Source organism: Crocuta crocuta, unplaced genomic scaffold, assembly GCF_008692635.1.
Source record: "Crocuta crocuta isolate KB4526 unplaced genomic scaffold, BGI_CrCroc_1.0 scaffold344, whole genome shotgun sequence".
In the NCBI taxonomy this organism is placed as follows: Eukaryota; Metazoa; Chordata; class Mammalia; order Carnivora; family Hyaenidae; genus Crocuta; species Crocuta crocuta.
The window spans coordinates 2,454,109-2,477,953 of NW_027533081.1; the positions used below are offsets into that span (position 1 = coordinate 2,454,109).

Sequence of the window (23,845 nt, forward strand, 5' to 3'; positions counted from 1 at the left end):
TGCCCTTGGGCATCTCCAGGAAGTCAGGAACGGGAGGTGTTTCCTGCATTCTCCTTTGAGCTTCGTGAATTTTCCTAATGCCAGTTACTACCACCTAAAAACAAAGACCAGTTTCTGAATTTTTAAGCTATATGCTGCTTGTGATAATGCAAAGTTGTCGCCTGAAAATTGAGTGTTTTAAATGTTGCTTAAAAGGGAGTCTTGGTGGTATTGAAGGGTTCATGGCCTGGGAACCCAGGGTTCTCAGAAGCTGACTCAGGAGCTCGCCAGACACAGCTACTCCTAAGCGTGTTGGTGGAAAATGGGAAGCCCCTTGAACTACAGCTTTTATTACTTCAACACAGTAACTTGTGAAAAGTGTGTGAGCTTTGGGGAAGTAAAAAACAGAACGCTGTCTTAGCCACCGTCAGTCTGGATGTATGGAGATGACAATTATTTCAGGGTGATCCTGGGAACAGTTTGCAAGGGTGCATGTTGGTGCTAAGTGTCTGGAAGGCTCTTTAATACAGGTGGTGTTCATTTCTCAAGCAAGACTGTGCTTAGGGTATCATGCTGCCTCCCTTGGTCCCTGGAGGAGGCAGAAGAAGCAGAACTGGAGTAATGGAGGCTTCTGGGAAGTCATCTGTGTTTGCAGTAAATGTGGATGTACTGAGGCAAATTTGTGGCTATGGAGAGCCCAGGCCAACCGGAGAGGAGGGCAGAAAGGAACACTCAGGGTTCAAGGAGCCTGGTGGGGGGTGGAGGCGATGAGGACCCTTTGGAGAGCACCAACGTCAGAAGAGCAAGAAAGGAGCAGCAAGTTCTGGAGGTGCCGTGGTCCGGAGGGAGGAGGCAGCTGGAGGGTGGCAACAACTAAGGGAGAAAGTGGCCAGCTATGAAGTCTCCATGGAGAGCAAGGACAGGGACCTGGCTCCTGCAGTTGGGGCATCATGGGACTGCTGGGGTAGGACTGGGACCCACGGGTCAGAAGTTGTTCAGGAGCTGTGCCTGCCGCCATGTGACTGGAAGGGAGAGAGTAAAGGCTGGAGTCATCTAGGCAGTATGTCTCTGAGCTTTCTTCCTTTGGATCAAAGCCAGGAGAGAAGCTGGAGATCGTGGGGTGCTGTGGGTGACCACTGTCCAAGTGCCAGAAAGTGCTGGAGTGCAGGGACCACTGTGGGTACCTGGAGGTGTGGGGAGGCTTCTCCCAGGCTCCCCTCCTGTCCCACCTGTGTCCTGGGGATGCCTTCAGGGAGCCCATTAACGGTGCTCTGTTTGGCCCCCGTGGGACCTGTTCCACCACAGCATTGCTAGTGGTCACACTGGTGCCAGTGGCCTCGGTGCCTGCTGCTGGAGGAAATGGGGCAGAGACCAGGCTGCAGGGCTGTGGGCTGCTCTCCAGAACCAGCATTTACCTTGTCCTCTGGCCTGCAGTGAAAATTCCTCCTGCTGAGCAGTGTGGGTCTGTGTGGCACCTTCAGGGGCGGTGGGGATCATTAAATCCGTTCCCAGGGAGTGTCAGCCTGCAGGAGCTCAGTTGGAGCTGCCGCATTGGTTTGGCACCCAGTTAGGTCCCTTCCTTGCCAGAAGACAAGAGTTTAGAAAACCCAAGTCCTCCATGACAGAGGCTTCTGTGCTTGGGTATAAGCCAGTGAGAAGAGAGTAACAGAAGGGGGGGGGGGGACAGGATGGATGGCGATGGTGCCCTTGGGGGACAGGGAAGAGAGAGAACTGGCATTACTCCTTGGTTTGCACACATCTGTTTGAGTCTTTTACAGTGAAAGTGAGTATATGTGTTCCTGGTGCATTTCTAAACCCACAAAGGATGCCCCTACCTGGAGAAGAGGGGATGCCACCCTCATCTCGGACTGTGCCACCCAGGGATGCATCTGATGCCAGGATGGTTTTAAAGGGGCGGCTTTGCTCTGGAGTTAGCTTTAAAACTGCCAGCCCTGTCCCTTGTGGTTCCATAACCTTCTGTGACAGGTTGGCCTCCCCTTTGCCAGAGTGAGAGGGTGAGTGACCGGCTTGGTGACCTGGGTGGCCTTCCCTGCCACTCCCTCTGAGCCCCACCTCCACCTGGGGAGCTAGTCAGTGCGAAGTGCAGGGTGTGCGGGAGGTTGCCAGCCCAGGGCCCCCCCTGCTGAGTCAAATACCAGCGTCTGCCTTGCTCCTACTTCTCCTATTAGCATTGGCTGTGGCTGCTTTTTGGGCTTTGCAGGCAGAATTGAATAGTTATGACTGTGACTGTGTGGCCCACACAGCCTACATTATTTACCATGTGGCCCTGGACAGGAAAGTTTGCTGGGCCAAGAGTAGATGGCTGGCCCATTTCTACACATGGTGGTTTCTGACAGTTCTCAGAGCTGACATGTACAATACTGGGGTTTTCCAGAACCCAGATGATGGTTTTCGGGTGTCCGGTTCTGCCCCACCTGCCACTGAGCTGATCTCTGATATAATCAAGGCCTGGCTTTTCCGCTGGTGAGGCTGCTCTGGCCGATAGACTCCTTGACCACTGGCCCAGGCTGTGTGGAGCTGAGACACCCTGCCCTGTTCTCCCGAGTTGACCCTGTAATTTTTTGTGTCTCATCCTCTTTATTAAAACAATGAGATGCAGGACACCTGGGTGGCTCAGTCGGTTGAGAGCGTCTGCCTCTTGATTTTGGCTCAAGTCACGACCCCAGGGTTGTGGGATGGAGCCCCACATTGCCCAGCACGGAGCCTGCTTAAGATTCTCTCTCTTTCTCTCTCTCTCTCTGTCCTGCTTCCCTTCTCTCTCTGCCTCTCTTTCTAAAAAAAAAAAAAAAAAGCAGACAAACAAAAAACCTAATGGGATGCAATGAAATCAGACACCACTACAGAGAGGTTGGAGCAAGGCAGTGGTCCTTGTCCTTGGGATGCCCTGCGGTGCCCTCAGGTTTGGTCCTGAGGCATCTCCACCAAATGCCAGCCTGTGATTCAGGGCGTGTCTGCCTTTGGGCCAATGTGAGGCTCCTCAGGACTAGCTTGCGGATGAAGGTGTTTGATTTACTCATACTTCTGCTTAAACTAGAGATTGTTTCTTGAAGCCCTGATCCCAAGAGATGTTCCTCACAAAAGGGGTTCTGTTATCTGTTGGGTTTGACAGACCTCAGGTTTTTTTCTGTCTTGGAGATAAGTTGGGGGGAGGGGTTGATAGTGGACACAGGAATTCCCAGGCAGGTGGCAGATGTGCCTTCCAAGCAGCCATCCCTTCTAGCCTCAGGGGCCTCCATTATCTTAACTCCTTCCTGCCCTGGCTGTTTTTACTGCAGGAACTCCATGCCACCTCCATGCCTTGGCAAGCCCCCCTCTCTGGGTCTAAGTTAGCAAACATCTCCCACCCGTGCCTGACAGTCACCCCCTCACCCCCTGTTCTGAATCACTCTGTGGGGGTGCCTTGCTCCATCAATGTGAGCTCCTTCTCTGTTTTGTTTAGCCTGGAATTGTCCTGGGCACAAAGCAGTGACTCAGGACTTTGAAGGATGGCAGAAATTGAGGAGATGGCAAAATGTAGTGAGAGGAGCTGAGTGCTCTGTGGGCAGCTGTCTTCCTCAGGGCCACATCCACTCTAGCTGTGGGTCTGCTGTAGCCCTGGATGACCTTGTAAAAGGTCACCTGGCTTATTATTTGCCTAATGCTTGCTCCAGTTGAAGTCAGACTCCTTCTGAATTGAGCATGTGTTCATCTGCTCAGCAACTACTGGAGGGCCGGCCCCTTGCCAGGCACTGTTTTAGGGACTGGGAATAAGCAGTGAACAAAATATTGAAAAATCTGGGTGCTCGCCTGCTAGAAAGTTGCACCGAATCCTCCTACCTGGCATAACCCACTGAGGTGTGAATACAGAGGATGTTATGAACACACCCACTGCTATTCCCAGAGAGACCTGCTATTCGTTTCTTTATCCACCAAATAATGGTCTGGCACCGCTATGTGCCACTTGGGTCACCTGTGAGTGTTCAGGGCAGGGAAGAGGGAGCGGTGGTGGGGGTGGCGCTGGGACGTCTGCCCTGCTCGAGGAGTAGATTGACAGTGGCTACAGGTGGAGAGGCGAGCTGTTGCTGGTGGCGTCCACTGTTACATCAAGGCCCCGAGTCGTGTTTGTCTTTGGGAGGTGTGTGTGAAGGCTTTATGGTTGGAGCGAAGGGAGGGGGGCACGCAGGAGTGTCCGGCTGGGACAGTGGAGGCCAGGCGACCAGAACAGCCCTTTCTTTCTGCCTTTCAGCTGCTCCATCTCACCAGGCGACTTCTGGGACAAAAGCTGTTCGACAAGCTGATGAAGATGACCTTCTATGGGCAGTTTGTGGCTGGTGAGGACCAGGAGTCTATCCGGCCCCTGATCCAGCACAACAGGGCCTTTGGCGTGGGCTCCATCCTGGACTACGGGGTGGAGGAAGATCTGAGCCCCGAGGAGGCAGAGCGCACGGAGATGGAGTAAGGCCTGTCTGGGCATCTGGTTGTAACCCCAAAGCATCCTGGGGCCGTCTGGGGCTGGGCTGGGAGGAGGCCTCCAGGGTAGGAGGGCTTGGTCAGCCTGCTTACCAGTGGCCCTCCTGGGTTCTGCCTGGGGTTCTTGCATTTTTGCCCTGTAAGGATGACAGCTCTGGGCTTTCACAAAAGGCCTTGTGTGCACAAGGCTAGAGGAGGGGCAGGGATAGAGGAGGGGCCCAATGTGGCCAGCCTGCCTGGTTTTGCGTTGATTTGCAAGGTGAGATTGGTTGTTGCTTTTTCAAATGGTTGGAACAAAACAAGAATACTATTTTGTGACACATTAAAAGTATATGAAATTTGGGGGGCGCCTGGGTGGCTTAGTCGGTTGGGCGTCTGACTATGGCTCAGGTCATGATCTCACGGTTCGTGGGTTCGGGCCCCGTGTTGGGCTTTGTACTGGCGGCTGGCTCAGAGCTGGGAGCCTGCTTCAGATTCTGTGACTCCCTCTCTCTCTGACCCTCCCCTCCTCACGCTGTCTCTCTCTCTCTCTCTCTCTCTCAGAAATAAATAAAACATTTTAAAAAATCTTTTAAAAATAAAAGTAAATGAAATTCGGGGCGCCTGGGTGGCTCAGCTGACTTCGGCTCAGGTCATGATCTCATGGTTCGTGAGTTCTAGCCCCATGTCAGGCTCTGTGCTGACAGCTCAGAGCCTGGAGCTGCTTTGGATTCTGTATCTCCCTCTCTCTCTGCTCCTCCCCCCTCATGCTTTGTTTGTCTGTCTCGCTCTCAAAAATAAGTACACATTAAAAAAAAAGTATGTGAAATTCAGATTACTTTTGTCCTAGAGGAGCAGCACTGAGTAGCTGTGGCAGACACCATATGGCCCACAAGGCTGAAGATAGAAGCTACCTGACCGTTCACAAACCTATTTGCTGACCCCAGTGTAGGATGTGCTCTGGCTTCCTGTTCTACTAAAGTATTTCTTCTGAGCCATTGCTAACCTGTTGGACAGGGCCCATTGCCCAACCCTTGCCTAGCTCTTGGGAGGGTTTTCTAATTAGCAGGTCGGCTCTGCCTGGTGGGTATGGAGCCTGTCAGACCTGGGGCCTACCCAGGTGTCTGAGAAGGGAATGTGCAGCCAGGAGCAGTGCGGCCAACTTGCTGTAGAACCTGTTCTCTGGGCAGTGGGTGTAGGGACAGATGGGTACCTCCCTGACCTACCTTTCTGGACCACAGAACAAAATTAGAGGACAAAGTCACCCTCTGCTTCCTGGACAGGTAGCCTTACAGTAGATCCGGGCAAGACCGGCCCTTTCTGTGCAAAAATACCCAGTTCCCATGCTGATACATGCACCCCTCCATGCCAGGCCCTCGCTTGCATTTGGGACCCTTAGTTCTGACAGCAGCTGTGCCCGACCACGTGAAGCTCAAGACAGGCCTGCTGAGTAGCCTGCCTTGTTGCAGGCTGGGGTGTTTGCTCTGGCCTGGGGACAAAAGGGGAGGGGAGGGAAAGGCATCACATGAGACTCCTGCCCTGGGAACGGAATGTCCAAGCCAAGCAGCAACAGCAGCAGTGGATTGGCCTGGGGAGTCCAGCCCCTGTCTAGCCATTTGCTGTCTTAAAGGCAGGGTTCTCCAGTTTGGCACCCTTCTGTGTGTTCCTCGCTGTGGCCTGGGGCTGCAGCCTTCCTGATGCTGCCTCCTGAATAACTAATGGCCTCTGTGTTCCCGCTGTGTCTGAGTTGAGGTGAGGGCTGAGCAATTTCACAATAGGATAATCTCCCTCTGGTATGAAACGACTTCTTTCCCAGGGTGATCTGGCTGGCTTCCTGCCTGTCCTGCCGGGGGAGTATTGGGAGGTGGGCTGGCCTTGCCCTGTCTTGGAGCCAAGGAGCCTATGCCCCTGGGCCATGCTGCTGTTGATGCCTATCATGTTATAGCAGCCCTGCTTGGTGGGCTTTGGGATGTGAATGCTGGTCCCTCCCATCCTAACATGGCACCCACCATCTGAGGCCAGTGGCAAGTGTCCACTCATGCCCAGGTCTGCTGCCAGGCAGCCAAGTGCCTTTGGAGAGGCCTGGGCCAAGGGGACAGAACCAGGCTTGTGGGTGCTGGTTGAACATCTACACTGTCAGGTTGCCTGCCTAGCTTCCTGGGTGTTTAGTCAGGAGTGGCTCCTACCATGCAGTCTCCACCCATGCAGCCCCCATGCAGAGAACTGCTTCTGTGTCCCGGTGGGCCCCAGAGGTCTGTCCTGCTAATCTTGTCACGAGGCATGTAGACCCTGCTCTCTGGAGTGCTATAGAGGCCACTACCCCAAATTAGGCCACAGGGGTTGGGGTAGGAAGGGTATAGGTGGTGCTGGGTCTGCCATGGGCATAACCACATGAGGCACAGAAAGGATAAGAAGTGTGTGAATGCGCAGGAGGCCCAGCAGGCCTCCTGAATGTCTGAGGAGGGGACCCTGGAAGGGGTCCCTAGGCAGGAAGCAGGAGGTAGGAGGCCACTGGTGCCAGAGAGAGAGAGTAGCCACATAGGGTGGGGTCAGGATGGTGTTTATCAGAACACCTGGTAGAAGGCAGGAGCCCCATAGGGTCTCCCCAGCAGGCTGGGAAAGGGGCAAGGGTGCCTTCTGATGATCAACTGACAAAGACACCGGGGGACAGTGTGGATGGCAGCTGTGTCTGTCATGCCTGTGCAGACCCAGGACTGGCTGGCAGTGGAGCCCCAAGGTGGGGGCAGCTCCACAGGACTGGTGGGCGCAGAGCACTCAGGCACTGCTTGGAGCCAGGGCCTGGGGGGCTAGGGATGTGGATGTGCAGGCAGGAGTGAGCTCCACTGGGCTTCTTTGGGCTTCACTCCCTCCCCACTCCTTCATTCCCCCAGGGGAGAGCTAGCTCCCCTCACTTTCTGCTTTTTTCCAAAAAGCGTTCAGTCAACGTACCACCCAGTGCAGTGAGGTCAGCTTGGAGGTGGCCAAGAGATGGTCGGGGCCTTCCTTCTCCTCCGCAACCCTCCGGGTCACTTGTATTGATCTTCTTCTGCCCCTGGGCACATTCTCGTCGCTCCTCCACGTGTGTGTGTGCGCCCGCACAGGGCGGTCTCTTCCTTTCCCCGCCAGTCACATGACCCTCCTTCCTTCCACTGCACCTGGCAGCTGCCATCTTTGTCTTCTCGTAACCCACCCCCCAGGCCTGGTTGAGAGTGTGACCCTGATCCTTCTCGGTGCCATCTGCTCGGAGACAGGCCGCTGTCCCCCTGACCACGTGGCTGTGCGGCCGACCCAGTTCCTCTGCTCAGTCCATTTCTAAAGTGCTTCCTCCCTGGTCTGTGCCCAGAAGGTTCATGGGTGGAAACTGCGCAGACTCTGATTGCTTTCCTGCCACTGAGCCTGCTGGCAGTGAGGAAGGGAGTGGCCCACACTCCCCTGTACCTGGGGCTGGCTGGGGCTTGGAGGGTAGATAGGGCAGCTGTGGAAATGTTGAGCTGGAAACTTACACAATGATGGGCCACTAGGGGCCTTTTAGATAATAATTTCCCATGTGACAGAAGGCAGGGACCTTGAAGGTGAATACTTGTGTTTCCCTGAGCCATGGGCTGTATAGTTACAGAGCAGGCCCGAGTCCCCAGCAACCACTACCCTTGCTGATGAGACCCATGTCTTAGTGCAGATGGTGGGTCCCGAGTCGTGCTGTTTGCCTGGTGGAACCCAAACCACATCTTGGGGCTGGTTTTACAGGTGCTCCTCGTTCCCAGAGGGGATGTTGTGAGGGGGACTGACCCATCCCTTATGTTACAGAGTCAAATACTGTCACACAGTCACACCTCACCCTCTTCTGTACATCAAGCACATATGTCTAGTTGGCATCAGGTGGCTCTTGTCCCCTGTCCCCAGGTGGGGGCCTTGTGGGCTGTGCAGCCATGTGCAGGGTCCCTAGCCCCTGTGGACTGTCCCAGCTACTGGGACTCCCGAGTCCTGACAGTTGCCAGATGTAGGCCCTGGGGTTGCACAGGAACCAGGGCCCAAGGGGAGGGCTCCCTGGACGGCGGCTGGCAGCCCCTTGGGGCAAGAGCGGGGAGGTCAAAAGCTGCCTTAGACCTTTGACTCGACTTGAAGCTACCGCAGGTACAGTTATCTCTCAGCGGCTTCTTTGGCTTTACCTCTGTCGCAAGTGCCTCAGAGCAGGGGGTGAGGGTGGGGGATGGGGAGAACACTATCCTTTTCCTGTCAAGTATGGGCAGAGACTCAGGGGCCCCTAGCGGTCTGAGCATTTAGGAGTTCACCCAATAAGCCACAGGGCTTCAGCTGTACTTTCTGTGGGAACTGATTTAAGAGGCTTTAAATATAAAGTCAGATGTTGGACAGAGCTCCTCAAATGCCACTCCAGGACAGTGATGGCCAGTGACTCCTTCGTCTCAGTAGGCTTAGCCACATTTGCTGTCCCAGCTGTCCCAGCCACAGAGAGGGGGATGGGCTTACTGTGATTCTGGCAGGCATTCTGGGGGAGGGGGCACCTGAGTGGGGGCAGACCAGGCAGGGGTGGCAAGGCCATGGCCAGGGGACTGCAGGGAGGCCAATGTGGCTAGGCTGAACCTGAGTGTGGGCAGAGGCAACCATGTCCTCAGGCTGGCCTCACTGCTCTGTCCTCATGAGGACTGGGGGTTGTTATTCCCTTGTGATGGGAGGCCAGGGGAAGGCGTGCATTTTAAAAGAAAAACTCTGATTACTGGTTAGAAGACACACCTAAGGGGCAAGAATGAAGCAGGGTGCTGGCAGGCAGTGGCTGGAAGTGGGGCTAGCTGTGCACCCGGGCAGGAGCCCAGAGCCTGGCCTGGGGCTCCTGGCAGTTAGAGGTGCCTGGATGTGGGGGGCATAGGGCAGAGCAAGGGGCCTTGCTCCTCAGCTTTGGGAATTTTGTACTTTGGTAGTGGCTGGGCTCCATTCCTTATCAGCCCTGGCTGGCCCCGAGGCTCCGTTTTCCCCTCAGAAGGATTATCCCATAGCTAGCTTTCATCAAGCACCTCCTGTACGCGATGGGCTGTCAGCTAGTTTTATTCCCTCCTCACCTACCCATGAGGAATCTGAACCTTTTCCAGGATGCAGAGCTTGTAGGCCAGGTTGGTCTTGAGACTGCTTCCCTGCCCTGCTCCAGGGAGGTGACCCTGCAGGCCTGGGGTAGGTAAGGAGGCGGGTGGGGCACCTGAGTCACTCTTGCCTGCCCGGGCTAATCCAGCCATTCTTGTACAGCCCTCCATGTCAGGTCAGGTCCAGGACTCCACCTCTGGCTTCCTCTCACCTCTGCTTGCTCAAAGGGAACACGTGCTTGTCACTTGCAGCCTGAGGTGGTGTGACCCACACTCACCCCCTTCTTCCTTCCCACAGGTCCTGTACATCGGCTGTAGAGAGGGAGGGCAGTGGTGAGTACGAGGAGGCCATTCAGGAACAAATACTTTCACCACCTGCTCCCCCTCGCCATCACCACCCCTGCTTGGGAGACCTCGGTTCAAGGGCACAGGCAAGACTTGGGGCCAAGGCTCCTCCCTGTGCCCACACGGCTTCTCCCTGTGTGCACCCAGGCCATTGCTCCATTGACATCCTCGGGGCCTGCCCACGGGTCCTCATCCCCTTGTCCAAAGTGGGCCTGGCTTTTGCCTTTCTGGCCCGGGTTGGCTATGTGACTAGGGCTGAGCCAGGTGGAAGGAACAGTGAGTGTAGGAGCAGGGAGTGGTGGGCAGCATGGTGGAGGGGGGCTGTGGCTGCCAAGGAGCCAGTCCTGAGAGCAGGGGGCTGTGGGCCATGGGCAGGTCCTGCTGGATGTGGGGGAAGCCCCACGTTTGCCTAGAGTGGGGTGGGAGCCAGAGCACAGCACAGAGCCTGTGTGTGCTCAGGCCATGTGCCCGCCCCTCCAGGTACAAGTAAGAGGGAGAAGCAGTACCAGCCCCACCCGGCCTTTGGAGACCGCAGGGATGGTGTCATCAGTGCCCGCACCTACTTCTATGCCAATGAAGCCAAGTGTGACAGCCACATGGAGACGTTCTTGCGCTGCATCGAAGCTTCAGGTGGGGCCCTCCTCCTTGCCAGCCATACACCTGCCAGGGAGACTCAACCTCTTTGTGTAGAGATACGGGTGGATGAAAGCAAGGCCAGACTGGAGCACTTGCCTGGGGCTCAGATGGTTGTGAGGATGACCATGGGTGACACTGGGGAGGATAGGCTGGGCTTAGGTCATACCTGAGTACAGCTCCTACCCAAGGAACCTGGCACCTTCTGCCCCTTCCTAGATATTAGAGCCCAGATGAGAACCTCAGTAAGGCCATCAGTGGGCTGAGCAGCACCCCCATCTGGGTCAGGGGCTCGAGCCTCTCCACATATGGCACTGGGGTTTGCCAGTGGCTGTGCTGTTGCCACAGAGGACTCCTCCCACCTGGTCATAGGTGGAGAGCCTACCAAGGGAGGCGAGTTAAGTGGGCCTCTGGGTCCTTTACTCTTCAGGACCTCCCCCAGCCACAGTGCAGCCCGCCATGTGGCCCCAGCAGCCCTTCCATCAGTGGGCTCTGTACCTTCTGAACACTGGGAGGAACGGGAGTAAGTTGTGCTCAGAAGCAGCCTTCTGGGAGCAGTGCTGGGGAGACGCCAGGTGGTCAGGCAGAGGGGGTCCAGAGCATGGGGTGCCTCCTTCCTCCATGCCTGCTCTGCCTGAAGCAAAGGTCACAGAAGCAAAGATAGGTCACAAGTTTCTGGAAGGAAGGAGAGAGTCAAGTGTGGTTGAGTGCCTTCTGTGCTCCACCCTGTGCTCCACCGGGTTTTTCTGTGTTCTGTGAATCCCCCCACGGACAGCCTCGGGTGCCGGTGGTATGGGAGAGGACGTGGAGGTAGGGACAGAATGGGCCGGTCTCGCTGGCTCCTTTGCCCACTGCCTTCCTGAACCCATGTGGCCGACAAACCCTACCAAGTTGCCTGTTCCCGCCTCCAAGGTGGGGCATCTGGAGCAGCTGTGTCCATGGGTGTTTATGGGCTCGGTAGAAACATAGTCCTTCTGCCCATAAATAGCTACCCAGCAACCCAAGATATTTGGCTCTTTGATGGGCTCTCCCTTCCTGTTGGGGGCGGGGGGCAGCAGGGACCCTGGGTGCCACCCACCTTAGCCTGAGATTGCTGAGCTGTCACTAGAACTACTTCCAGGGAGGGTAAGGCACACATGCGGAGGGGTAGACAGCCCTCCTAGACATTGCTGCAGCCCTGCTAGGCTCGGGTGGGGGAGGGGGGGAGAGACCTGCTGGTCCCACTGCACTGTCCTCAGTTTTGGCTAGATCGTTCAAGTCTCCCTGGTGGTCTTGGGGCCCATCTGTGAGGGAGACTCAGTGCCATGTATGTTGCAGGTAATTGATAGGAAGAGGGGCCACACCAGGCATTTGCAGTCTGTCATGTGTCTGTCACTCTTGAGTGGTACACGCTCTCGGCACGGGCTCCTGGTCTTCCCCATCCCCCTCTGGAGCCCTAATGGTTCTTCCTGTGGCTTCCGACAGGCAAAGCCAGTGATGATGGCTTCTCGGCCATCAAGCTCACCGCGTTGGGGAGACCCCAGTTTCTGGTAAGCGCCAGAACCTTCCACCTGCAGAGAGAGTCTGTAAGAACTTGGGGCTGCTGTGAGCATTAAGTGAAAGCTCACATGTTGGTACTTTGGTGCCGGGAGCCAGGCACACAGGCGGGACTGGGAGGTGCTCAGAGCTCTGCAGGGGTCCTGGGGCCAGGGGGCTGGGAGTGTGCCAGAGCTGGTGCCTCAGGCCTGCACTCGCAGCTGCAGTTCTCAGATGTGCTGACCAAGTGGAGACGATTCTTTCACCAAATGGCTGCAGAGCAAGGGAAGGCTGGGCTGGCTGCCATGGACATGAAGCTGGAGGTGGCAGTCCTGCAGGTAGGACAGCTCCGCCCTGGTGGGTATGAGTGGATGGGCACAGTGGGGGCTTGGGGAGGAGCCCTGCCCGGGAGGAGCTGGCCAGGCAGTGTTTGAGGGGGTTCCCAGAGGCCAAGCACACGCTGCGTGGGAGGATTTAGGGAAGGGGCTGCTCACCCTGCACATGGCTGAGTGCTGGCTTCGGGTTCGGGAAGGGGCATGAGGGACAGGTGGGAGTCGACCTGTCTATGGAACAGAAACACAGGCCAAAGCTATCTTGTTCTCGCTAACGGTGTGATACAGTCAAAAGAGCCACACAAATGTTCAGGGGAACAGGAGATGTTAGTGAATGGGGCTGGGGCACGTCCGTGGGACTGCCTCCTTCTCACTTCCCAAGGAAAGTGTGGCAAAGATGGGCATCGCATCCAGGACGGAGATTGAGAGGTGGTTCACAGCGGAGACCCTGGGCATGTCCGGGTAAGAGTAGCCCCCCCCGGCTGGGAATTCGGGAGCGTATGCTCCGGTTTGGCCGTAGTTCTGGCTGAGCCCCAACAGCTTCTCCCATGCCCTCCAGAGAGCATGGGCCTGGGGTGACAATGTGGAAGGACCTGTTCCCTGAGACACAAGGCGGGCGTTGACAGGGAGTCTGGAGTCAGCGGGGCTGGGGCTGCAGTTAGCCCAGACAGCAGCTGGGTGGGGAGGCCCCGAACCGGCAGGGCTACTCACAGAATTATTCGGGTCCTAGCATGAGGGTGCCACGCTCAGCCCTCCTGGGACCCACATGGCAGGCAGGCGGAGGGTGAGGGCAGCTGAGATCCTGGAGGGACCCACGACTCATCCTGAGACACCTGGGGGCTGGGACTGAGGTCACCAGGTTCTCCGGGCTGGCAGAGCTGTCCCTTGATGTGCGGGGTCTGCCTCCTTCCTGGCCTCCCGTGGTTGGCTCTTTCCCAAGCCTGACATGGCCCATGGTGTTCTTGGTTTCACCCTGGGTTTTTGTATATATATATAGCTGTCTCCGCCCCGATGCAAGAATGTTTTGGTTTTGGTTTCCATTTTGTAAACAGAGGACGATGTTAACATTTTATCTGTCCTTTGAAACTGAAGGCTGAGGTGAGTTTTGTGGGGGTTGGGCTTGGGGTGCTCTTCTAAGGAATGGGCTGGTTGGGGCCTAGCCCCCACCCCCCTAGGTCCTAGCGCCCCCGTGCTGACGTGGCTTTTTCCACAGCACTCTGGACCTACTGGACTGGAGCAGCCTCATCGACAACAGGACTGAGCTCTCCAAGCACCTGGTGGTCCCTAACATGCAGGTGACGACCCCTCGCCCCATCAGCCTGTCTCACAGGGGCACAAGGCTGAGAAGGGAAATGTTCCTTGTTGCTTTCTCTGAGGCAGCAGCTGGGGACACAGCGGCTGAAACTAGAGTCCTTCCTGGCTGCATAACACCCCTGTGGTCTGGAGGAAGAGGACAGATCCATGAGTGCCCCACAGAGAGGGAGAGAGACCCATGTCCTGTCTCCTTGTGTGTCAAGTCACCCCAAACCGGATATGATAACCGGCCTGAAATAGCAATAATCATATTATCCCACGTCATGGTTCTGGATGGATGGGGCTTATGTTGTGTGGTTCTTGCTCAGGGTCTCCCTTGCAGTTCTCAGAACGTGGTGGGAGCTGGGGTCATTGTGGAGGGTCCCCACTCACACGGCCAGCAGATGACCCTGGCTGTGGGCCAGGGCTCCCTCACCACATGGCGGCTGGGTTCCCAGGTTGAGTTCTGAGAGGCAGGCAGAAGTAGTATTACCTTCTGCAGCCTAGCTTCAGATGTCCCACAGCATCATTTATGCCTAAATCTCTCTGTTAAAAGCGAGTTACTAGGCCAGCCTATGTTCAGGGGAAGAGGAATGAAACAACCCCCGCCCCCCATCCTGCCTGTGGGAGGTGCCAGGAATTTGTGCCCTGTTTGAAACCACCCCTGAGCTGGGAGTTAAAGCTGCAGTAGAAGCCCCATGGGAAAACATCCCACTGATACTGCCTTCCCCCGGCATCAGGCCCCAGCTGATGGAGGGCCCAGTCCCCAAGTTAAGGCACTGAGGGCCAATGGAGGAGCATGCTCGAGGCCCCACTGAGAGTGCCCTGGGCAGTGTTAGCGGGCATGTGGGGCTAGCAGAGGGCCCAGGGCTGCACAGGCCTCCAGGGTAGGAGCCCCCCACCTCCACCCCAGCTGCTGAGCACCAGCTTTCTGCCGACCTGCCAGCTCCCTGATGGCCACCACTGTCTGGAGATGGTGCCTCTGTCCCCACTCTGTGTTGTCCATCTACTGCAAGTTGTCCCTCCTGCTTGTAGCCACCACTCTTCCTCCGAGCCCTCTCCCTGCTAGGGGCTGAGTCCTTCTGGGTGATTGGATGGGTCAGGGTTTCTTCCTTACCATTGTGTGGGAGCAGACACCTTGAGTGCAGGCCTGACCTGGGGCGGCTAGCCCTGTGAGTCAGAGGGTGCTGGTTGGTAGCAAGGTCCTGGGGTATCAAGTGACCATGTGGCCTCAGGACAGGCACCAATCTTCGCTCAAAAATGGGAGGCAGGGGGGCGCCTGGGTGGCTTAGTCGGTTAAGCGTCCGACTTTCGCTTAGGTCATGATCTCGCGGTTCGTGGGTTCGAGCCCCGCGTCGGGCTCTGTGCTGACTGCCAGCTCAGAGCCTGGAGCCTGTTTCAGTCTGTGACTCCCTCTCTCTCTGACCCTCCCCTGCTCATGCTGTCTCTCTCTCTCTCTCCTAGAAATAAATAAAACATAAAAAAAAAAAATTAAAAAAAAAAAATGGGAGGCAGGGGATGCGGTGGCCTTGTTGGTCCTGGGGTATTGGTGGGACCTGCACATGGGGCCAGGGGACGCCCTCAGGCAGAGGGGGCTGTGGCTTTGGGAGGTGGGAGCTTGGAGCCCTGCTGTGGCCTGACCATATGCTGCCCCAGACAGGACAGCTGGAGCCTCTGCTGTCACAGTTCACGGAGGAGGAAGAGCTGCAGATGACGAGGATGCTGCAAAGAATGGACATCCTGGCCAAGGTCGAGGACCCTGGGACGTGCCCAGGGAGGGGGGGGGGCACCTGTCTCACATGATCCCAGTCAAACCTTCTGTCCCACCCTGCACTTCTCAGAAAGCCAGCGAGGTGGGTGTGCGGCTGATGGTGGATGCCGAGCAGACCTACTTCCAGCCCGCCATCAGCCGCCTGACACTGGAAATGCAGCGCAAATTCAATAGGGAGAAGCCACTCATCTTCAACACGTACCAGTGCTACCTCAAGGTATAGCCCCTGCCCACTGCCCCCAACACCCACCGGCCCTCAGGTGAGGGGATGGCCCTCACTTGAGTCCCGTGCTGGTGTCGGGAGAGGCCTCTGCCTGAGTGTGACAGCCTCTGAGTGGGAAGAAAGGCCCCAGGACTCGGTCATCAGCTGTGTGCCGGCCCTTCCTCTGGGCCTCAGATCCCAGACAGGGTTGTGAAGGGGTAGAAGGAAGATGAAGGAGGCCTTTTACAGTCTGCTTCATGTGCCTTAATACCCCAAATTTGAAGGCCTCATGAGTCACTGTTTTTACCTGCCATTTTTTTTTCCTGCCATTTTTCAGCTTGGGTCCCTCCGAGAATCAGACAAAATCTCTGGTCCCCTTCCCACAAAGAGACTTGCTGAGAATCTTGCATGTACCTCAGGGAGCCCAGGGTGCTTGAGGGTGGGGTCACTGAGCACAGACCTGGGCTGGGCTGCTCTGGGACCAGCCAGGTATTTGGAAGAGATGGTGTGGGATGGGTGTCAAGGCTCTAGGGCTGGGGGAAGTGGGTGGGTGGTGGGACCCAGGGAGGTGCCCATAGCAAGCAGCTGACTTGCCCCTCAGTCAGCCTGAGAAGACTCGAGTGTACCATGGCTGCCGGTACCTAGTCTGTCCCCCAACAAGCTTGGGGGCCACACAGAGGAGTCACCATTTCTTGGAGATGGAAGTCAGACAGCCTTGCTCACTCACACTTGTCTCCCAGCTCTCTTGAGCACCTGGGCCTCAGGGTGGAGGGCGCCTCATCCTGGTCAGCAGCAACTTTTGGCTCTGGTCCCGCAGGACGCCTATGACAACGTCACCCTGGATGTAGAGCTGGCTCGCCGTGAGGGCTGGTGCTTTGGGGCCAAGCTGGTGCGGGGTGCATATATGGCCCAGGAACGCGCCCGTGCTGCGGAGATTGGCTATGAGGACCCCATTAACCCTACGTATGAGGCCACTAATGCCATGTACCACAGGTGCGCCAACCCTCCCCCTGGGGGGTCTCATGGCTTCCTGGGGAGGGGAATGAGGAAACAGGGCAGGGGTGTTGAAAATGACCTGACATGACCTCTGTCTAAAGGGGGAGCGGCACCGTGTGTCAGAGTCTCTGTAGGAGCAAGACTTCTATCTTGAGGCCAGACCTGATTATCTCCTCTGCTTTTAACTTATTTTTTATTTTTTGAATCCTCTGCTTTTTTTTTTTTTTTTTACCCTTTCTAAAACCTATTAAGGTGGATTTTAGCACAGAAAAGTCTACTGAATAAAACTAAACTGGCCCAGATGCCCCAACCAGCTCTTGTTGACACTTAGGACAAGGGATCCCCGAGTAGACCTCTTGCCTTGCATGCGGCCCATTTGCTTTCCAAATGACACACCAGGATCATCAATTGTTTCTGCATCTGCTTCTGCTGTGTTTATCTTGCTGACATTGTCCTGCAGCAAGGACAGGCAGAGCCCATGCTTTTTCTCTGCGAGGTGTGTGTGTGTGTGTGTGTTGCACATTCACACCCGGAGTGTCTGCCCGCCTTGGCTCCTGTTCCCTCCCCAGCCCTGCTTCTTTCTGGGAGTTTCCAAGTGTGCCATGGGTGTACCCACATCAGCTTTGGCATCGTGCATTCAGCCCTGTGCCCTTGCTTTTCCATGTAACACCCATTTGGATCCTCCCGTGTCAGTGTGCCAGCCCACGGTGTTAACCCAACAGCCAGCAGGGTGCCCATTTTTGTGAGCTTTCGGTGGTTTTGTCAGGTCATGACAGTAGTGTCTCATAGCACACCCTGCCCCCATCTCCTGTACTCACGGGCAAGGCCGTAGTTGTCATGCGACCCTCACACTGTCTATGCACAGGGAGGCTTCAGTTTCCTTGTGGACCCCTTCTGGAAGCGAAGGGTGCTGTCCTGGGTGCACTGTGTCCCAGCCAGTCTCCTGTTGAATGTCTAGCCCAAGGTACTGCTCATGTTTTCTTTCTTACCTATGAGGTGTTGAGGAATGGCAAGTAGAGCCTTGGTCCCATTACCATGGCCATGCTTGGAAGGAGTGGGCTCACTGGACAGCCACGGGCCTGCCTGTGGCCTCTACAGGCTGAGGCTCATGTGGCACTCCCTTCAGGTGCCTCAACTATGTCCTGGAGGAGCTAAAGCACAACGCCAAGGCCAAAGTGATGGTGGCCTCTCACAATGAGGACACAGTTCGCTTCACGCTGCGCAGGTAAGCACCCCCTTCAGCTGTCTGGTGTTCCTTGGTGAGGGGAAGGGGCTCGGGATGAGTGGTATGGAAGCTATGTGCAGAGTGACCTATTGGACATGGTGGATTTGGGGGTGACGTCTGTGGAATGAACTAGAGTGGCAGTTTTAGCGTCCTGCAAGCCCCCTGTCTCCCCAGGTCCAGCTGGCTATTGGCACTGCAGTAGCAAAAAGGCTATTTGCAGTGACCTGGGTTGTTTTTTGTTTTGTTTTATTTTGTTTTAATTTCTGAGAGAGAGAGACAGCGTGAGCAGGGGAGGGTCAGAGAGAGAGGGAGATACAGAATCTGAAACAGGCTCCAGGCTCTGAGCTAGCTGTCAGCACAGAGCTGGACGCAGAGCTCAAACCCATAAGCCATGAGATCGTGACCTGAGCCGAAGTCGGATGCTCAACCGACTGAGCCACCCAGGCGCCCTGACTTGGGTTTTTAAAATTAATACCTGGCTTATTAGAATTTCAAGTCAGAAACTAAGTTTCATTAGGTGATTTAAATAGCTTACTGAAATGCACAAATACAGTGTGCAGTCAGATCCCCTTAGGAGGCCTCCAGCGTGTCACCTCATTTATAAATAGTTAATCTTAACGTTTTAAACTGCATTTAGAACTTACTATAGTCTGTTTTTTCTTTAAATGTGTGTCCTATGGAGCAAAATTTTGGTAGAATCCATGCAAGTCAGATACAGGAATAAGGTGAAGTAAATTAAAAAAATAATTTTTTAGTTTTTAAATTTATTTTTGAGAGGCAGAAAGAGCATGAGAGAGGGAGACACAGAATCTGAATCAGGCTCCAGGCTCTGAGCTGTCAGCACAGAGCCGGACACAGGGCTCGAACTTGTGAACTGCGGAAATCATGACCTGAGCCGAAGTCAGACACTCAACCAAGTGCCTTCACCCAGGCACCCCATGAAGTAAATTCTTAAATATTCCAGTGTTATCACGATGTTTTTGTGGTTTCTATCTTAACCCAATGAGCACCACATGAGGGATCCTAGCCACTCCTCCTGCTTCCGTCTCTACCTATTTGCGCTTGAGGCCCCACAGGAAGCACGGTAGCAGTGGCCTTGAGGGCCCTTTCCTTTCCCAGAGGCAAAGCCGGGCAGCCAAGGATTGTGGCCAAGCAGGGCTTCCGGAAGAAGCAATGAGAGAACAGCCAAGGCACTGTGCAGCCAGCTGCCTGACGAGCTGACTCTGGTCACTCTACACCCATTTGGTGAAGCAGTGCTTATTCTCTGTTTGTTCACTGCTTTTTCACAGCCTGGAACAGCAGCTGAAAACTAGGGTTGTTTTTAATTTTATTTAAATCCAAGGTATTTAACATACAATAAAATAATGGTTTCAGGAGTAGAATTTAGTGATTCATCACTTACATTATGACACCCAGTGCTCATCACAAGTGTCCTCCTTAGTGTCCATCACCCATTTAGCCCATTCCCCCAACCCACCTCCCCTCCAGCAACCCTATTTGTTCTCTGTATTTAAGAGTCTCTTATGTACTGCCTCCCTGGTTTTATTTTTCCTTCCCTTCCTCTATGTTCATCTGTTATGTTTCTTAAATTCCACATGAGTGAAATCATGATATGTCTTTCTCTGATTTATTTTGCTTAGCATAATATATTCTAGTTCTATCCACGTTGTTGCAAACAGCAAGATTTCATTCTTTTTGGTTGCCAAGTAATATTCCATTGTGTGTGTGTGTGTGTGTGTGTGTGTATCTCACACATACATATACACACACATTATATATATGTACATACCACATCTTCTTTATCCATTTGTGAATCGGACATTTGGGCTCTTTCAATAACTTGGCTATTGTTGATAGTGCTGCTATAAACATTGGGGTGCATGTTCCCCTTCAAATCAGCATTTTTTATCCTTTGGATAAATACATAGTAATGCAATTGTTGGATTGTAGGTTGCTCTATTTTTTTTTTTAATGTTTATTTATTTTGAGATTGAGAGGAGAGAGAGAGAGGGAAAGAGAGAATCTCAAGCAGGCCCTACTCTGTCAGTGCTCAGAGCCTCACATGTTGCTCGATCCCATGAACTGTGAGATCATGACCTGAGCTGAAATCAAGAGTCAGATGCTCAACCCACTAAGCCACCCAGGCACCCCTAGGGTAGTTCTATTTTTAATTTTTTGAGGCATCTGCATACTGTTTTCCAGAGTGACCGCACCACTTTGCATTTCCACTAGCAGAGTAAGAGGGTTCCCCTTTCTCCACATCCTCACCATCTGTTGTTTCCTGAGTTGTTAATTTTGGCCATTCTGACAAGTGTGAGATGGTGCCTCATTGTGGTTTTGATTTGTATTTCCCTGATGATGAGTGATATTGAGCATTTTTTCCTGTTAGTGAAAACCATGATTTCTAATGCATAGCATTTGCAGCTATCAGGGTGGGGACATGAGCGCTGAGGCCACCAGTGCTACCCAGGCCAAGTGCAGGCTGTGACAAGTCTCCCTGAGAGTCCCTGCCAGGATTGGGGTCTCACTGTGTCTGTGGGATTGGTGAGGGGTTGAGTGGAGTCCTAGCTGGACAGGACTGCTCCGCCTTCTTCCCTCCATTCCCTGGGGACTTCCCAGCTGCTCATTTACTGCCTTGGATGCCCCAACCTTGTCACTGGACGTCAGAGGGCCAGAGGTACCTTTTGTGCTTGGTGAAGGAAAAAAATTAGTTCTGGCTTGACTTTTAAAACAGATGATTACATTGCAAATCTTAAAACCTGGCTTTCCCTTAGACTTAAAAATACTCTGTTATTCCTTGATGGAAACTTGATCATAAACCCCAGAACACCAGGTCCTCCACTAGTTGACATACATGGAGAGCCTCCCTGGGCCCCTGGCCTGGCACTTGGGAACCTGCACCCCTATACAGTGGCAGGCCCCATAGGGTCAGTGATGGGCAAGTGGCATCGTAGGTTTCAGTTATGAGGTCAACAGGCTTTGCTTGACCACTCCCATTTTAGGTAGGGGTCACAGGTAGGCCACTCACCAGCTAGACAGGGAAGAGTAAAAGTTCTAAAGGTAGAACTTGCCCTCAGAAGGGCTTTCTCTCTCCTGCTTTCTGAATCTTCCCACCTAAGAATAGGCCTATTCTCAGCATCTTAGCCAGGGAGGCCTCCTGCCTTGGATGTGGCTTCCTTTGTCTGGAGTGCCAGCTGACTGCGCTCTCCTTTCTCGTAGCCCCCAGAGCCCGTGCCAGGCTCCACAAATACTGCTGTCATGGAGGCTTGGCGCCTGCAGGGTGTGCCTCTGTGTTCTTGCACTGGGAGCTGGGAAGCCCATGGCAGCCTGGGCTTACCTTCCCCGAGGAAGCACTGTGGGTCTCTGATGCCACATCAGGCAGCTCAGACTGCCTGTGTTAGCTCTGGCTGAGTGGCAAACCCACCCAGAACTCAAGAGGCCTGAACAACTGCATGTTCTGTTGGGCCAGCAGTGGTGGCTGGGCTCAGCTGGGGACTGCTTCTGCTGGCCCTGCCCTGGGATCTGACTTGTATCTGTGGTCAGCTAAGGCCTGACTGGACCTAAATGGCTTCATTCATGGCTGGGGCAGCAAAGGGGACTGCATCACATGTCTGGTTTCCTATAGGCCAGCGTGGACTTTGCCACAAAGTGGTCTCAGGCTTTCAGAAGCCCTGAGAGGGCAAGCCTCTGCCTCACCACATTTGCTCTTGTTGGCCCAAGGAAGTCAGGAGGCCCAGCCCAGAAGCCAGGTGGAGAACCCTTGTCTGCTGGGAGAAGCTACAGTCACATGGCATAGGGGGTGGAGAGGGGTCAGCAGCCATTTCCACAGGAGCCACACGAATGTCCCCACCACTGCCAGTCAAGTGGGCAGCAACATGGTGGCAGCCTTGCTCTCACGGTGTTCATGTTCCAGTGAGGGACAGAGTTACCTAAACTGGAGAGCAGGGTTACATGGTAGAGACCATCGCCTGCTTTAGACTGGGTGGCCCCCACCAGACTCTGAAAGAAAGAGGGAGAGGATCTCTGGAGGGATGACCCTCATGGGGAGGGTCAGGGTGAGGTGTCCTCAATGCTCTAGGAGTGAGGGGCCTGAGACGGTGAGAAGAGGGGGACCCTGGAGACAGGGAAGCACACTGCTGGTGTGCAGCCTGGTTGGGTGTGAGGGGGACCCAGGCTGAACATGCCACTGGACGGGGGTGGAAGGACGAGGGCAGATTCCAGAGCGCTGGTAGTCGAGTCTGGACAAGTGGATACAGGAAGCTGGAGGTAAAAATATGAGAATCCTAAGTAGACATTTCAAACCCTGGAAATTTTTGTAAGATCCTACAAGGGAGGTATGAGAACAGGAGAGGGTGCTGGACACGGTTGGGGGCCACCCACCCCAACACATCTGAGCAGCACTAATAGAAATGTTAGCCACATCTACGCTAAATGTTCTACTAGCCACATGAAAGAGATGAAGTTAATTTCAATAATCCCTTTCAATTAGCCCAACATACCCAAAATATTACCTGCATTCAGTATTTCAGAAAAACAATGCATTCTTTTTTTCCAGTTTTCAAAATCCCATGTGTATTAGATACTTTTAGCACACCTCAATCTAGACCAGTCGACTTCCAGAGAGTCAGTGGCCACCAGTGGCTAGTGCTGCTGTATGAGACAGAGCAGCCAGTAAGGGGAGGACAAAAGACCAGGTCGGGTGGAGGGGTGTGTGGGACAGAGGGGATGCTGCACCGAAGGAGAGGGGCTCAAAAAGGGATTGGAAGAGGGCCTCTGAGAGTTTACCCAGGCCGAGCCTTGGGGCAGGCCTGCCTCACTGGGTCAGGGCAGGTGAGAGGGGAGAGGGAAGGGGCCATGGGGAGCGAGCAAAGTGGGAGGAGGCTGGCTGGGGGAGGAGGGAACTTGGTGGCCATGATGTGAGATGGGACTTGCAGGGCAGAGGCCTGGTCTGGGCAGCACAGAGCCTAAACCCATGCTCCACCCTGCAGGGGATGGAGGCTAAAGTGTATGAAGATCTGGGAGTGGAAGTGGCGGGCTCAGAGCTAGCTTAAGTTGCCCCAGGGGCTCACCTCCCATCTTGTCTGTCTCCAGGATGGAGGAGCTGGGCCTGCACCCTGCTGATCGCCAGGTGTACTTTGGACAGCTACTGGGCATGTGTGATCAGATCAGCTTCCCACTAGGTGAGCTGAGCCTCCAAGGGGAGCAGGGGTGGGGGGGTCCAGGACTGGGACTCACTGCTTCTGCCTGTGTGTACAGGTCAGGCGGGCTTTCCTGTGTACAAGTATGTACCCTACGGTCCTGTGATGGAAGTGCTGCCCTACCTGTCCCGCCGTGCTCTGGAGAACAGTGGTATCATGAAGGGTGCCTGGCGGGAGAGGCAGCTGCTGTGGCAGGAACTCAAGCGGAGGCTCTGCACGGGCAGCCTCTTTCACCGTCCAGCCTAGTGCTCGTGGGCCACCATTTCCCACCTTCAGACTCACCCTCCAGATGCTGCCTTGCCTGGGCTGTGGCCTCCCAGGCCAATGCCACATTTACAGCCCAACCCCGACTTCACATGGATTCACCCTTTTATGCCCAAGACTGTGAGACCCACTGGATGTGGGGCCTCCGTGCCCCTCTGGCCTCTGCCCAGGATATGGGCATTCAGGCCATGTCTGATGCCTGCCAGAGCCACTGGGAGCTGTCAGGGACTGCCCTTCAATGAATGGGCACAACAGCTATGACCTTGGACCCAAAGGACCACCTTCTGCCAGGGTTCATCCAGCTCACACCCTGAGCCCCTCAGGTGGGCAGTCACCAGGCTGGGGAAACTGGCCTGGTCAATAAAACCACTACTCCTGCAGCCCTCAACTTCATTCTTGGCAACACTCTTTCCCTCAAGCCCTCATGTAGGGCCAGCATCAAAGACAGAGTGGCTCTGATGGCTCTGCCACTCTGGCACCAGGTGTCTCTGGGGGCAACGCCTGCCCTGGATGGGGTGCACCCACCAATACCTTCCTTCAGGCTGTATCACAG

The 23,845-nt window shown here is 54.8% G+C and overlaps 1 protein-coding gene across 1 annotated transcript in view; it reads left to right on the forward strand.

Annotated features, from left to right (window-relative positions):
* PRODH (proline dehydrogenase 1) overlaps window positions 1-23,680 on the forward strand; it is a 24,001-nt gene extending 321 nt beyond the window's left edge. Inside the window, exons 2-14 of the mRNA XM_077745842.1 lie at window positions 4,226-4,434; window positions 9,817-9,851; window positions 10,344-10,493; window positions 11,961-12,025; window positions 12,233-12,349; window positions 12,726-12,805; window positions 13,557-13,638; window positions 15,293-15,385; window positions 15,478-15,624; window positions 16,427-16,602; window positions 17,732-17,830; window positions 22,922-23,010; window positions 23,087-23,680. Coding sequence (XP_077601968.1) covers window positions 4,277-4,434; window positions 9,817-9,851; window positions 10,344-10,493; window positions 11,961-12,025; window positions 12,233-12,349; window positions 12,726-12,805; window positions 13,557-13,638; window positions 15,293-15,385; window positions 15,478-15,624; window positions 16,427-16,602; window positions 17,732-17,830; window positions 22,922-23,010; window positions 23,087-23,274 — 1,479 coding nt within the window. The 5' untranslated portion in view covers window positions 4,226-4,276 and the 3' untranslated portion in view covers window positions 23,275-23,680. The remainder of the gene's footprint in view (window positions 1-4,225; window positions 4,435-9,816; window positions 9,852-10,343; window positions 10,494-11,960; window positions 12,026-12,232; window positions 12,350-12,725; window positions 12,806-13,556; window positions 13,639-15,292; window positions 15,386-15,477; window positions 15,625-16,426; window positions 16,603-17,731; window positions 17,831-22,921; window positions 23,011-23,086) is intronic.
* Window positions 23,681-23,845: the final 165 nt, after the last annotated feature.